This window comes from Bombus impatiens, unplaced genomic scaffold (assembly GCF_000188095.3).
Source record: "Bombus impatiens unplaced genomic scaffold, BIMP_2.2 scf_0146, whole genome shotgun sequence".
NCBI classification, from domain to species: Eukaryota; Metazoa; Arthropoda; class Insecta; order Hymenoptera; family Apidae; genus Bombus; species Bombus impatiens.
Window position 1 is genome coordinate 339,894 of NT_176565.1, and position 13,987 is coordinate 353,880.

The 13,987-nt window shown below is 37.3% G+C and overlaps 2 protein-coding genes across 2 annotated transcripts; one reads left to right on the forward strand and one right to left on the reverse strand.

Moving 5' to 3' along the window:
* Positions 1 to 68: 68 nt before the first annotated feature.
* Positions 69 to 1,552, reverse strand: LOC100749436 (serine/threonine/tyrosine-interacting protein). Its single transcript, XM_033319290.1, has 5 exons — positions 1,383 to 1,552; positions 920 to 1,000; positions 694 to 845; positions 411 to 599; positions 69 to 337 (listed from the first exon to the last, which is right to left on the reverse strand). The coding sequence occupies exons 1-5, from the start codon at positions 1,419 to 1,421 to the stop codon at positions 136 to 138; spliced, it is 663 nt and encodes a 220-aa protein (XP_033175181.1). The 5' UTR covers positions 1,422 to 1,552; the 3' UTR covers positions 69 to 135.
* Positions 1,553 to 1,909: 357 nt separating this feature from the next.
* On the forward strand, positions 1,910 to 12,379 carry LOC100740408 (cyclin-dependent kinase inhibitor 1C-like). Its single transcript, XM_024365717.2, has 4 exons — positions 1,910 to 9,466; positions 9,668 to 9,727; positions 10,365 to 10,499; positions 11,329 to 12,379. Exons 1-4 carry the CDS (start codon positions 9,455 to 9,457, stop codon positions 11,551 to 11,553), a joined length of 432 nt encoding a protein of 143 aa, XP_024221485.1. The 5' UTR covers positions 1,910 to 9,454; the 3' UTR covers positions 11,554 to 12,379.
* Positions 12,380 to 13,987: the final 1,608 nt, after the last annotated feature.

Genomic DNA, 13,987 nt, shown 5'->3' on the forward strand with positions numbered 1-13,987 from the left:
ATTTTATTAGATACCCATATGTTTAGGTATTTTTCAAAACGCGACGAGATAAAAAAACGTTACTTTTTATGAAGTTTATTTTTTATTTAATTTAGAGTATGTCTTTTGGTAACTTTAGCATTTACTAAAGAAACATCAACTGTCCATTTTATCACATTTATCCTCTGTTTTTTCATTATCCATTTGATGGATAGTTCTTTTGATTCTTTGTGTCAATAAACTATGTCTTGATGTTTGCTGTGCTTGATATATCGGCTCGTATTCTCTCAATTGTGCCATGAAACCTTCATTAGGGTTTATACAAAACCTTCTTTGTTGTACAATCGTATATGCACGTCTAAAAAGATCATACTCTTTCAATAATTTTTGTAATAACAAGGACGAATAGAAGAAAAAAAGTAGGAATTTACGTTTGGGAGAGTCCATATTTTTCCATAAGATATGCTAAAACTAATGCTGCAGATCTTGATATTCCAGCATTACCATGTACTAAGACTCGACCTCCAGAGTTCAAAGCTTCATCAATAAATGTTCTTACCTTGTGAAAATGTTGAATAATATTTTCTGTTGCTGTATCAGCAATATTCAAAACAAGATACCTGTGACATTGGTATGAATTATTCTGATATATTAATCATTTCCAAAATAATCTTACTAGTTAATTACTTATATTAAGTCATAAAGGTTACATACTTAAATTTATCCGGAAAGTTGGGCTTTATAAAATTTGCTTCTATGTCTTGCCTAACACATATTATGTGTGTTATGCCAGATTGTAATAAAGATGGTAGTTGCGATTTGATAGCTGCACTATATGGGCCAAGATATAACCCAGGTATCACTTCCTAATGTAAAATAACTATTAATTTAAACTATATATCTTTTATGTATCTTTTGATAATATTTACACTTGATGTACCTGCATATCCCTTCTCATTGTATATGTCCATTCATTTGATTTTTCTTTTTTAGCGTAAGGTACTTTAGCTATAGTGGCTTCCTATAAAATAATCTTTCTTCAGTCTCTTATAGTTAATTGTTATAGCTCACAACATACAAAGTATTGCAAGAAGGTAAGTTTATCAATAAATAAAAATCCGAACTACTACAAGCGAGATTTATTTTTAATACTACTAACAGAAATGTCAAATGCAAAGATGTAAACAAGAAATATGCATAAAACATAATTTCAACACAATCAGCATAATCTCAACATTAGCTTTACCAGCTCGCACGAAAAATGATAAAACATAAAAATGACGAAAGTTGCATATTTGAAAATATACAAAAAGAAAAAATATGTCAATAACAAATAATATAACCTACAATTCAAAGAATGCATTTTTTATAACAATTTAAAATCGATATTACAGGCCGTGTACCTTATCCTGATGAGATTCATTATTGTCTAGAGACAGCATAGCACTAATTTTGCGCACTTAAACGTGTAAAAATTTCGACTGTAAATTAGAAAATAAGAAATATGATATGCTTTTTCCCGCGATCTCGATATTGTTTCCTGAAGCAGTGGCCATTTGTAATATAATGAGCTACTAAGGCGTCCTCTAGTGTAGAATATCCAAATTATATTACATTTCTGTATCTCTTTTTACTATTAGAAAATTTAAGAATAATGTATTGCAAAGTAGTAGAAGCTATACTATATAAAATAAGTTACAGGTAAATAAAATAATCATTCCTTTGTCTTAAGAAAATCCAAAGAAATTATTTAATTGATATTGATTCCCGGAAATAGAAAAATTAATTTTACTATCTACGCTTCTTTGTAAATATTGAATTGTTGTATGATCTTGCAGGAATTAATTTTATACTAAATCTATATAAAAATTCGCATATATTGTCTTATTATGCTTTTTAGGGAAAATTTAATGATACTTTCTAAAAATGGCGGATATTTGATTTTTAATAAAGTATTATTAATCATAATCTATTTTTTTGTATGTTATAATACTATTAGTTATCTTATTCATCAATTAGTCATTTTTATATGTTACAATTCTAATAATTATTGTAATATGCGATAAGTTTAATACTGTTCTACAAGAACAAGTACAATATATGAGGAATTATTTTTTAATTTTAAGATATGTATTACGATAAGAGTTTGGAGGAAATTAGATTAAAATCGCTTCAGAAATAGCGCAACTACGATATCGTTAGCCGAATTGCGTAGCAGAAAGATTTCCCGTTCTACAAAGAAAAGGGAAACGGTATGCTTTCGGCCACGAACACGAGCTGGGCAACGCAATTTAGTTACGAACTGTTTAATACAAGATTTTACGAGGCACCGATTCCCTGTTGCGGTAACCTGCGCGTATTTTCTTCCGGGACGTAATACAATTTTCTATAACTATCGCCACGCTTTCGCGATGAAAGTCTATGCATGTAGCGGCATCAGTTCGCAATTCTGTGTGCGTGCTTGATACGCGTTTTACCGGAACACTTGATAGATTTCATAGACGCGCCGGTGCCCGTGCTTCCGTGGAAAATAGCTATTTGCGCGAACTGTTACGTTAACCAAGTGCGTAAATTTTGATCAGCAGATCTTCGCCTTTTGCAGCCTGACTGATCATTATTTCGTAACGCGCTGGTCACGAATTATAATTGATGTAACGAATAGTAGTCTGTGACTATATACGTGCCTTAATTTAATGTCTTGGGCCATTCTTATCATGAAATTGGAGGTGTCCAACATGATCATTGTCTCCCTATAAGATATTACATTTCAGACTCATTCTATCGTAGTTTCTTAAAACTTTAAGCATTAATTATGGCAATGAAATCTTTAAAAGATGGCTGTCATAGTAAATTGGGGGTAATTTTCGTAGGATGTAAATCCACTTGTTGGTTTTCTAATTTCTGTGACTATAAGACTGAACATTGATAGCGTTAAACATGCAGAGTTGAAAGATGCTTGGAGTTGCTTGAATGCTTGGAAAGTTGATAGGATACACGAAGCAATTGCTTGAGGCGTTGATATAACGAAATATGTTAACGTAACATGAATTCTTTGGTTGTTCCTTTGTACATTGTAGTTTCTTGTAGATAATAAATTGCAGAGACAACTTGACCTTGATCTGTCGAAGAATGGTGCCATTCTACGGATATCTATCGTTTATCGTTACAGCGCAGTGCAGAATTACGCTGATAGAATCCACTTTGTCATGGTCACGCAACATTAGAAGATTTAATTGTCGATAAACTATAAATAGGAAAAACAAATTATGTGTACAGGATAATAGTTTCCATAATATGGGACGGTATTACGAAACATTAGGTGCTTAATTTCCCAAATAAGCAAATGCTATTTTCCTTAATATACTTCACTGTTTCCGTCTCTTTCCAGTCGATAATTATGAAATTTATACAACTTTCGCCTTCGTTTCGTTCTCTTTTTCAACGAAAAATTACGATGTTTCAGGCTATAACGCTAGCATACGTTATACAAGTGAATTTCAAACTCTTTTTGGTCCAGAATCCAGAATCACAAGATACTTTAAAATATCTCTTCTCGCCTAGCATCACGTTACACTAAATAGGGGTTGTTAGATCTTTGCTCTCCTCGGTAACATGGTTGCCGCCACCGTGGTCCGTATAATTAAATAATTAAGCAGGCAACTGCCGACGGCGTAGTCCTGTTGCATGGAAGTTTACTTTCTAAGCTTGTTGGCGTGTTGAGCGCTCGCAGATATGGGAATCCGTATTGCCCTCAGGCCATCAGCACCGAGATTGTTGCAATCACTAGCCATGGTTCGCGAATCTGGAGCACTAGGCATGCGTTGGACACACAGAACCAACGATCACCATGCGTAATAAATTTGACTTCCCGATGGTGAGATGTCATTTGTATTTTTCGTTTTCGTCATTCTTCCCTTCGAGATTAACTTTGGGTTATTTGCACGTAAACGCACCAAAAGAATCCTAAAATCGTTTTCTCTCACAGAAATTTTCACACAACGAATAGTACCGATTCTCTATTTTTCTTTCTTGTGAGATACTCACACGGATCTATTGGTTCACTCGGTGCGTGCCCCCTTCCCCCCTCGAGGCTCCGCTCCATATAATTGCCTAGGAATGTAGAGAAATTAGGAATAGTGTTTTGCTATTCCTTGAATTCCGTCCAGTCTCAAGTTGCCCAATAATTATATTATTTTCATGTCAATGAAACTGGGCAATTGTATTATTACGATTCTAATCGCGAATTTTCCTTGGTAGATATCCAATTTCATTATTATCAACTTGAAATAAATTATCTTTTCCTTCTTCTTTCTCCTGTTTAATTCTTTCAATTCAAAGCTATTAGAACTCTATAAGCGACTTAACTGCTCCACCGTTTTTCTCGTCTATTCTAGGAAAAACAAGTCTTATTATTTCGAGAACCAATCCGGCAAGTCCTAATTGTCAGGTCACCCGGTACGTTGCCCCTTCGGCAATGTCCACTTTGCGAACGTCAAGAAACGCGATCACCGAAGCAACAAGAAATCACATTCTGCCATTCGTCGATCGGGAGCGATCGAGGTTCACGAGGACAAATTCAGCAATCCACCGAGAAGAAAAATGCACCGAGGGAATGTATTAGAAACGACCACCTTAACTCTTAGTATTACGATCTATCCAACTGCTGCTAACGCGTCACGTATGCATCGTGTCATGATGATTTATCGCGTCCCGTTCTTCCGGTGAAAGAAGACAAGTATTTTCATGAGTATTTTCACTTTGTAGCAGATGCAACAGATTACCAATATTCGCTTACTCTTCCTGGCATAAGAAATTTGTTATCGTTTTCGTTATGTATAAGATTAAATTGCGAAGAGTACCCAACAGTACAAACAATTTATTACAGACTTGAACATAGCGGTGAAAGATTAACGTATTTATGTTTTATACGAGGTGTTAACGATAATAAACCACGATATATTATTTATTCGTAGACGTTAAGTGTACATTTAGCACATTTATAATCGAGCATGTACACGATTTGTCTCGTGTAAATCAATTTGTTAACGAGTCTCATGATATGATTTAAATTATATGTATATATATGCAATTTTTAGCCTATGCAAATTCCCCTAGGTTCCGATTTCAACGCGTTTCTCGGTCCGTCGTACGGTTATTGCTTATCGTTCGATTTCATCACTGCTCTCTAATTGTTGCAGCGAAGTTTAAAAAGCATTCACTTTGGCAAGAAGTTCCGAACAAATTGATATTTCACGTATTCAGGGGAGGAGAAGTTAGCACGAATTTCTATCGCTCGCCACGATCGAAGTATGATTCACCTTTTCCAATCGCCTCGTCCGGTGAGAACGTACAATTTAGAAAAAGCATGCCGCGCATTACGTTTTGTGTCTTTGTTATTGAAGAAGAAAGGTTTAGATACGGTGTAAGAGCCCAAAGTCTTTTTGCCTTTTAAGCAGAGATGTCGAAGATTGTAATTCGTTTTCTTAATTTAAAGAAACGTAACTACGGTTAATTACGTCGCATCAGTCATTAATCATACGCCTACCAAATTTATTATCAACAGCGAATTCATTGTACGAGGAAAATAGAATACTAACAATGTAAACAGTGTAACTTGCTATACTACTCGTATTTTCTTAATAATCATCAATCTAACTTATGTAACTTCTGTTGTGATTACGCCTTAAATTACAATTCAGACGGTAAGATTAATAACCGGCGCAGCAATTTTTAAGTAAATAGATATAATCTGAACAGCAAACGTCTGGATCGCTTTAATTTCTCTGACTCATAATCTGTAGCGGTCGAGCGAGTTTATCTGTAACAGAGTGGATTGCTTAATTCGTTGGCGCACGGAGCTTCCTCGATGGTTCGGTTTCCCCGTGTACCGGTGACCGGCGTTGCTGAACCGCTAATCACGACGTTAGATCGTTTTTCGTGATTCGACTACAACACTATGGAAAACTTGAGACGTATTTCGGATTTCTGTCCGCTCGACAGAGCGTGAATTTTTTCGAGCAGGCGTTTCTTTTCGCGCTATTGTATGGCTCTAGAAGGAAATTAATTAACGAATTACAATCAAGTTTTTGTAAATGGAAGACTTACTTGGAGACAATTGGTATTTTATATGCCGATTTAGTTTGCAGACAATTTTAGAATTCTGGAGGACATCGACTGAGTAAACGAAGTCTCTAATAAAACGTAACTGCATAAACGATCGTGTTACGCTAGTCTGGCTCATTAGCAAGTAATTGAGCTCGATCCACTCGATCTGCACTAGTGGAATATTCATTTTCGATGTGGTGTTGCTCATGGCATAGCCTTTGTAAACCAGAAAAAGCTGTTACTTAATTTCTCTTTGAAATAGATCAGGAAACGAAGCATAACGATGCCTTCAATCATTCAGAGAATTTATCATGGGAATTGATACATTTATCTAAGTCCTAGATCCAATACAAATTCTCAATATTTCCTAATGATATTCAGGTTTAATAGGAATCGAACAGAGAAAATGGCGAGATGTACGTTGGAGAAATTTTTTGGAAAATAAGAAAGAGAAGAGATATGCATAAAATAATCATTGTTCCTGCAAAGTTTTCAAGCTTGATATTGTACGTTCATAGAACCATAAACCACACCGTCCAAATGCTTCATCTTTAGTCAAAATTAAATCGAGATAACGGGAATCGTTAAATTTTCCAGATTCTCTAAGCGCTGCTGCGAGCGCGCTAACGTCCGTGCAGGGTTGTCTTTAGTCTCTGCAGCGGCACACGTTCAGAAACAACGAATGTAATACGCAGAAATTGCGTAAAAGTTCGAGTGGCGACTGGTAGACGGTCGGCCGTTCCCGCGTGATTGCCAATCGATCGAAAAAAAATATTTTCCAGGGACGATTAGCGTACGGAAACTTGGACAGATTCACACAGAAACTCGTATCCCAACACGAAACATATTTAACGAAGTATACCCTTGTTAACCGGTGATTTTATTCTACGAATACTTTGTTGCACTTTATAACTGATGAGTAGATGTTGCATTTCATGTTTAACTAAATTGTTTCTGGCCAGGCTTTGATTCGTTTGTCTTAAATTAACACAGTTTATATTCAATGAGCTAGTCTGCTAACAATAAATAAAGCCTGAGAATCGTGTGTTATTCTCGAGTAACGTACGCCTTATTGCGAGCAAAAGGTTGAGAAACTTCATTATCAATGTACTCGAGACGTAATAATTGCTGTTACGAGCAATGCGTTCCAGGTGGCCTTTTGTTTAAAAATCTTTTTTCTCTGTAACAACCAAAATCATTCACTTTAATAGCTTAAATTATTCCTTTTTTTTTTCTTCTTAAATGTTCATCGTTATCGTAAGAAACGTTTACTCGAGTTGGAATTCTATCGGGAATCTTCAGTGATCAACGCACGGGTCAAAACGTTTTCCAGCTTGGCGAAAGATTGACCAACTGTCCGGCGCACTCCCATGTAAAGGGCGGCCAGTTTTCTCGATAAGGAAATCGAGCAGGCCAAAGGTATTGAGAAAAGTCGCTTTAGAGAAACCATGCCAAGGTGGAAACTTCGCGAAACGTTGCAACCTTCGTGTCTGAAGATCACATAGGAGAATGTTCGCGAGTTCTAAGGTTGACATCTTCGGTAAAATAGATGTGGTTTAGCTTTTTGTCCATCGTTTCGAAAATACATCAGATCGACAGAATGACGAGTATCGCGCGTATATTATGCTAGTATAACATAGAAGATAAGTAAGAAATTTTAAGTTACGAAAGAAATGGAGGGGAGTCTTTTTACTTCGAGAAAGATGAAGGATTCGGTATAAAATGTTAATTTTTTCTTAGAATAGATACAATTTAAACAATATAAACGCACAACCAAGAACTAGATGCATTTACGACTTTACTTGGACTCCAGTGGCTTGTTACGTTACAGAAAGTTGGCGTTTACACCGCTTACGAAATTGGCGAGTCGTAAAATCCAACCTATTAGCGACGCGAGGAATAATTGGGATAAATAGGGTGGGAGAGATGAAAATTGAAACAGAATTTTACTTTGTCTCGCTCCCTATATTATTTCTAGTTACAATTGCATAATATTCTGCGGATCAAAAACGTATAGAAGGAATTTCGCTTTGCCGTAATAGTAGATCGATTTAGCAATAGTAACGATTCTTTTCTTTCCACGATTTTACATTAATATTTGATCGTAACGCTCGATACCTGCGATCAAGAATAGATTCAAATTTTAAAATGCTTCAGACTTTTACTATTTTATGTATCGTACAAAGTTGCGTCACCGCGCCTTACATTGTTTATATGCGCCAATACAAGCATCACAGAATTATGATCAATGACTAATTGCTGCTTACTCAACTTTACAACACTGAGCATTTCGATTTTCTTTTTCGTGGCCGAATTTAATTCAGCGTGGCGTGTTAGAAAAACACGTGACAGGATTTAACTTTGCGTTGGTATAATGTCTGTTATAAACTAAGAACGATAAAATGACTATGCAGCTTCTCGTTTTTCTGATTCATCTTTTCCATTGCTGGCGTACATATAATGCTTTTTTACTTGACCCAACTGTGTTTTTCGTGAAAACAACGTAATGCTGAGCAGTGGAATCATGAAAGCACTGTTGCTTTCTTGCGACAACTATCACATTGTTAGGTACCGATAATAGATTCATATCGTTGGAAGGTATCGAAGCACGTCGATGAGGAGAATGAATTTGCGAGGAAGAGGTAAAATTTTAGCAGAAAATTTCATAAAGTACTCGACGAAGCCTTGTTGTAATTCGTGTTACGTCAATTTAGCCGGAAGTCGTGCTTAATTTTTCGTTGTGCAATTCTGTCTATCGCCATCGCTGTTTCGAGATGATTGACATGACATTGTAATATGTACACACATGATATGGCGAAACTCTATCAAGATTTAAAAGATGACAATATAAATTATTACGTTTCTTTTTCTATAAATATTCCCTTCAAAGTACGTAGATAAGCAACGCAGGATGATTAATTAATAAATTGAAGAAATGATAATTCATAATCGTAGAAGGGCAGGTATACGAAATCACGATGAGTGTTTCGCATGATCTAAGATCTCGTTTTTTTCTCTCCATCGACGAATGTACGTACCGTCGTTCTACAGCGTCGAATCAGGTCAATCTTACGCGGACATTTCGATTTTTTCCAAAAGCTTTCTCTGGTAAGGACACGGAATTAAAATCTTCTAGGGTGTCATCGCAGTTGACGGAAGTGGAACGTATCTGCGATCAGTGGAGCACCGAATAAGGGGTCTGAAAGGGTCGATCGCTATTGGTGAAAGGGGTCTGTATGCAATGCAATCGTTGTACCCCCGCCTCATCTTAGTTCCCTGGGCCTGGGCAGGGCACCGCTATAAAAGCATACCGCGTCGCCCCTCAGATACGTAGTGTTTCCCGTGTACTGCACAAGAAAAATCGCCTACAATGAAGTTCGTTGTAAGTTTCTACCAGTTACGAACGAGTCTCTCATTGTATGTCTGAGACTCGTACTTCATCCATTTTGCGCCTTCTTAATTTTGAACTTAATCTTTGCCTCTGCTCAGAGGGTGTTCGTATTCTCTAACTTTAGTTCTCTAAGTATATAAGACGTTATTCGATTTCGATAGAAATATTGAGTTAATTTTTTTGTAATTGCAGATTGTTCTCTTCGCCGTTATGGCCGTCGCCAGTGCCTACCCTGGATACATTCATGCACCGGTAAGTGAAGCCAGAAATTTCTGGAAACTGTTAATCCGATTGAGAGTTTGTAAATCGAAGTATGATACTGCACGTTCTGAAATAATCTTCTAATAATTTGTTACGTTTAATGCTAGAAAATGTTCTATACTGTTGGATCGGATTATTAAAACGTAACACTTTCCTAAAATGTTCGACACCTTAATCTTCTCCTTAACACTTTGAGATAAGCAATTTCTACGAATACTGTCTTCCAACCATTACTATCAGGACAGTGTTCGATAACGAAATAGTTAGTACTCATCTTACCTCCACGATTTTAACATTTTTCTTAACTCAACGACGTCCAAATGTTACTGGACGAAACTTGGGCCGTGATCGATCCAAGTCAAGAAGAAATCCTTCAACGATCGCGTCATTGATTTAACGTATTCTCTTCAGCACCTATTTTCACGTTTCTTTCTTTTCGTTCATTTACTGGTAATCTAATCTTCCGGAGACTTTTGTTCGTTCGTACGATGCATTTTCCAGCATCGATCTTCGTTAACCGAGAAATTGGACTTGCTCGGTGGAAAGTAACCAAACGTAACCAAGTTTCCATATCGAGGATTGAACAGTAGATAAATTGAAACGAAATCCTGATTTTTGAAACACATAGGTGTCACAACCATGGCCAGCACCTGAAGCTTGGCCAGCACCTGCACCATGGGCAGCACCTTCGTACGTTAAGGTCGCTCAACCTTCGTATGTTAAGGTTGCTGCAGCACCGTTAGTCAAGGTATCTGCGCCTCAGGTAACGATAGAGATACTATAAGATTAATATCATGTTGGAAGTTAACACAAGTTAATAGGAGAAACTCTTCGTTGAACATGTAACATCTCAACAGTATTACAAATAACTTACATGTATTTAATTCCGTTCAAAGCTACTTTCACAAACATCACTTCTACCATTCACCTGGAAGTATCAATAATTTTGGAATACCTTATCAGTCTTAACAGAAACCCTTCACTTTGTGTTTCGCAAGTTCATTCTCAGAATCAGTCTGCGTAGACTACTTTCCTTCATCATCATAATTTCTGACTAGCTTGACCATTCGATCGAAATTACTACCGCATCATCGATAACTTCTCATTTTCCACGTCTAATGGATCGTTTAAAGCAGACCGCTAGTTACGAGTCACGTAACTTGGCTTTCCAGTCAATCAGGGAACGTAATCGGATCTTGGTCGTCCAATTTAATTATTCGTTACTCAATGGATCTATAAACTTTGTAACGAAACTGCAGTTGAACTACAATACTAACAAGTGATTCGTAACCCGTTATGCAACTGTTCCTCGTAACGAGTCGCTCGAATTCACTGTTGCTGATTTTCTACTCGCTCCAGTTCTTACATCCATGGCAATCATGGACGCGTTTAATGACTTCCATGTTTCTTACACATTTATTATTTATCCATAATTTATTAAAAATCGGTTACTCTATATTATGTGCTAATTTTCTTCAGTAAACAAAAGACCGGAATAGAAAATATTTCCTGAAGGGAAATCTTCGTGGTACAAATTTCTAATAGAATATATTTACTAGATAATCGATTAACATCCGAAAAAATTCCCACAGGTTCATGCTCCGGAAGTGCACCAAGTGCTCCAGATCCCGCAACAAGCGTCGATTCCGGCCCCACACCCCCAACCTCTCAACATTAAAATCCCACATGTTCAGACTGTGAAGATCCCATACCACGGACCTAAGATCGTGCAGCCACATCTCATCGGCGTTGAATCTTACGTGGAGCCCCAAATCAAAGTTGTCAAGGCTCCCGTCTCCCATCACCCCTGGGATTAAATTTCCGCATGGCACCAACTGAACTCGCTGGTCCAGGGTGATCCATCCTGGATGAGCCGTCCTGAGGTGCATCTGGAGTAGCGACGCTTTACAAACAACGATAACCATGGCCAACATCGAAATTGTCCTGGTGGGAAAGAAGCTTGAGACGATATACATTTGAAGCATCCACGTCGATGGTAGTCACAGCAACGCACGAGTTCTTCATCCTAGGGGAACTAGCTCTCCAAGATCAATCGAACTGTATTCATTCGGGACAAGGGGAGTCAGAAAACTAATCAGTATTATCCAGCGATTAATCACGGACGAAGAACATCGAGCTTGCAGATCGTTCGAAGATCACGAAAATCGACGCCCTCAGGATCGGCGAGCGTTTTGGACCACCCGAAGACCTCAGACCAGGCACCCAATCTTAAAAAAAGTTTTCTTATTTTTTATCCTCATAGAGCAACCACACGATACACGATTACACGAGCGCAGCGACTTTCTTACAGACTCACTTCCTGTATCTGCCCTTTCCTTGTTAACTCTACCTTTTGTTTCTGGACGCGTCGAAATTCTTGTGCGGCATGTGATATTGAAGAAGACATCACGACATCGGAGCCTTCATTGTATATTTTCTTCTCTTCTTTCCGCCTACCACCCATCCCTTTCCCTACCATACTTTTGCAACAACACTTTTATTTATTTTCTAATAAAAGTTAATTTTTATGTCTTGTGATAAAAAATCTGCTGTAATTTTTTTCATTCGTTTATTTCCTCTTCCTCTATATTTAACAAAGTTCTTCACTCATAGAAGGCTAAAGCTGTTTTTATCTATATTTTCACAGTTTCAATGTTTTTTCTCCTATTTTAGTACATTGGTATTATCAGTGCATGATAACAAGCGGTCTTAAGCCTGGCACATGAACGCGACCCGGAAGCTCCATGATACAAATCAATCTAATGTCGCCAGGGTAACGACTCGTCCAAACAAAAACGTTCAACCTGCTACTATTATTTTCACAGTGTATCGTGTCAGAAGACCAGCGAGTCAAATAGTTCAGACCGATCGATCGTATTAACTTTCGAAATTTGAACAAAAGTTTTTTTAATTAGTTGTGCAAGACTTTGCCATGCTGTCTTGATCTCATCATAATAATCTTTGAAAGAGATTCGAATAAAGATAAAAAATACTGAATCTTGTATAACGCTCTGTTTAGAATAAATGAAAGCGTGCTGTTTATTCGTACACAAATTTCTTGAAAATAATCGCTATGATAATTTCGGTAATTTCTTTAGTTTACAGCCTTCTTACACGCTTCTGACAGCTAAAAAGCGCTCAAGAGACTGCACCGTAAGAATTACGCAACGAGAAAGCGCCACGAATCGTAAATCGTTCTAATTCGATGCAGCAGTCGCAGGTCAAAAAGAAAGAGGAAGGACATGAAACACGATCGTTAGAACGTTTCGGATCTACTAAAATTCATCGTAGAATTTCGCGAGTCCTGCGAAATTCGCAGCAAGCGCAAATTATCATTCGTCAAGTCGATTTTTAATCCCGATTTTTATGCCGATACGAATCGGAAAGTTGTACAGGAGAAATTTTCTGATTATTATCATATACAGCATTTTCGCATAAGCGAATCGGAAAAGAGCCTGGTCGCGTAGCAATACTGTGCTATTGAGTTACAATGCTTTCTCATTTCCGTATATATCGATCATAAGTGTTCCATCGATCTTCGTGTTGTAGTCTGTATTTCACTGCGTTACGTAAATGACATGGCACTCGTAATTTAGCATAATTATACCACAACTTTTTACTCGAATTTTCTACTGTGAGGCGAGTATACAAAAGGAAGGGTTTAGCTGTGCTTCTAATTACGTTACGCGTAAAAAATGATTCTTACGTAATCCTGGTAACACTTCGGTATGCAGAAAAGAACGCTAGGGTAATTCTATTGTTCGATTTTAGACGTACACTTCCTTTACATGGAATTTCGCGATCAAACTATAACCCAGTTCTGAGAAAATAGTACATTTTGCGTTCAATTTTTTTTTTCTACGTAATTGCTTCGTTGATCACCAAGGATAAATTAAAAACGAAGCATAACAGCCGTTCTCCTCGACCTGCATTCGAAAAATCACAATCCCTCGAAGCACCTTTCTTTGGAATCACATCGTATCGCTGAAATGTTAATTACACTTAACGAGTATGTCAAGTACCGTTTGAGACGCGTCGTGCCGCCGCGTCGTATGAAATCGAGAGGGAAAAATATCGCTGGAATTCTAGTTCACAACGAAACTGCTTCCAGCGATTCCCCGAGGCGCTCCATGTCATTGCAATTCAGTGCAAATTCTTTTTGCGCGTAATACAGTTCATGATTTTTTTGCTGAATACCTCCGAGGCATTACCTATATGTCTTAGAAACGTCCAGAGTATATTTTGTTACCT

Bases quoted from the DNA above. Each gene is read 5' to 3' on its own strand.
- LOC100749436 (XM_033319290.1), bottom strand. From the start codon at position 1,421: ATGCTGTCTCTAGACAATAATGAATCTCATCAGGATAAG. The intron at 846-919 runs GTACATCAAGTG...ATTTTACATTAG, and splicing joins CAATGAGAAGGGATATGCAG to GAAGTGATACCTGGGTTATA. The intron at 600-693 runs GTATGTAACCTT...CCAATGTCACAG, and splicing joins AACTTTCCGGATAAATTTAA to GTATCTTGTTTTGAATATTG.
- LOC100740408 (XM_024365717.2), top strand. The intron at 9,728-10,364 runs GTAAGTGAAGCC...TGAAACACATAG, and splicing joins CTGGATACATTCATGCACCG to GTGTCACAACCATGGCCAGC. The intron at 10,500-11,328 runs GTAACGATAGAG...AAATTCCCACAG, and splicing joins TCAAGGTATCTGCGCCTCAG to GTTCATGCTCCGGAAGTGCA.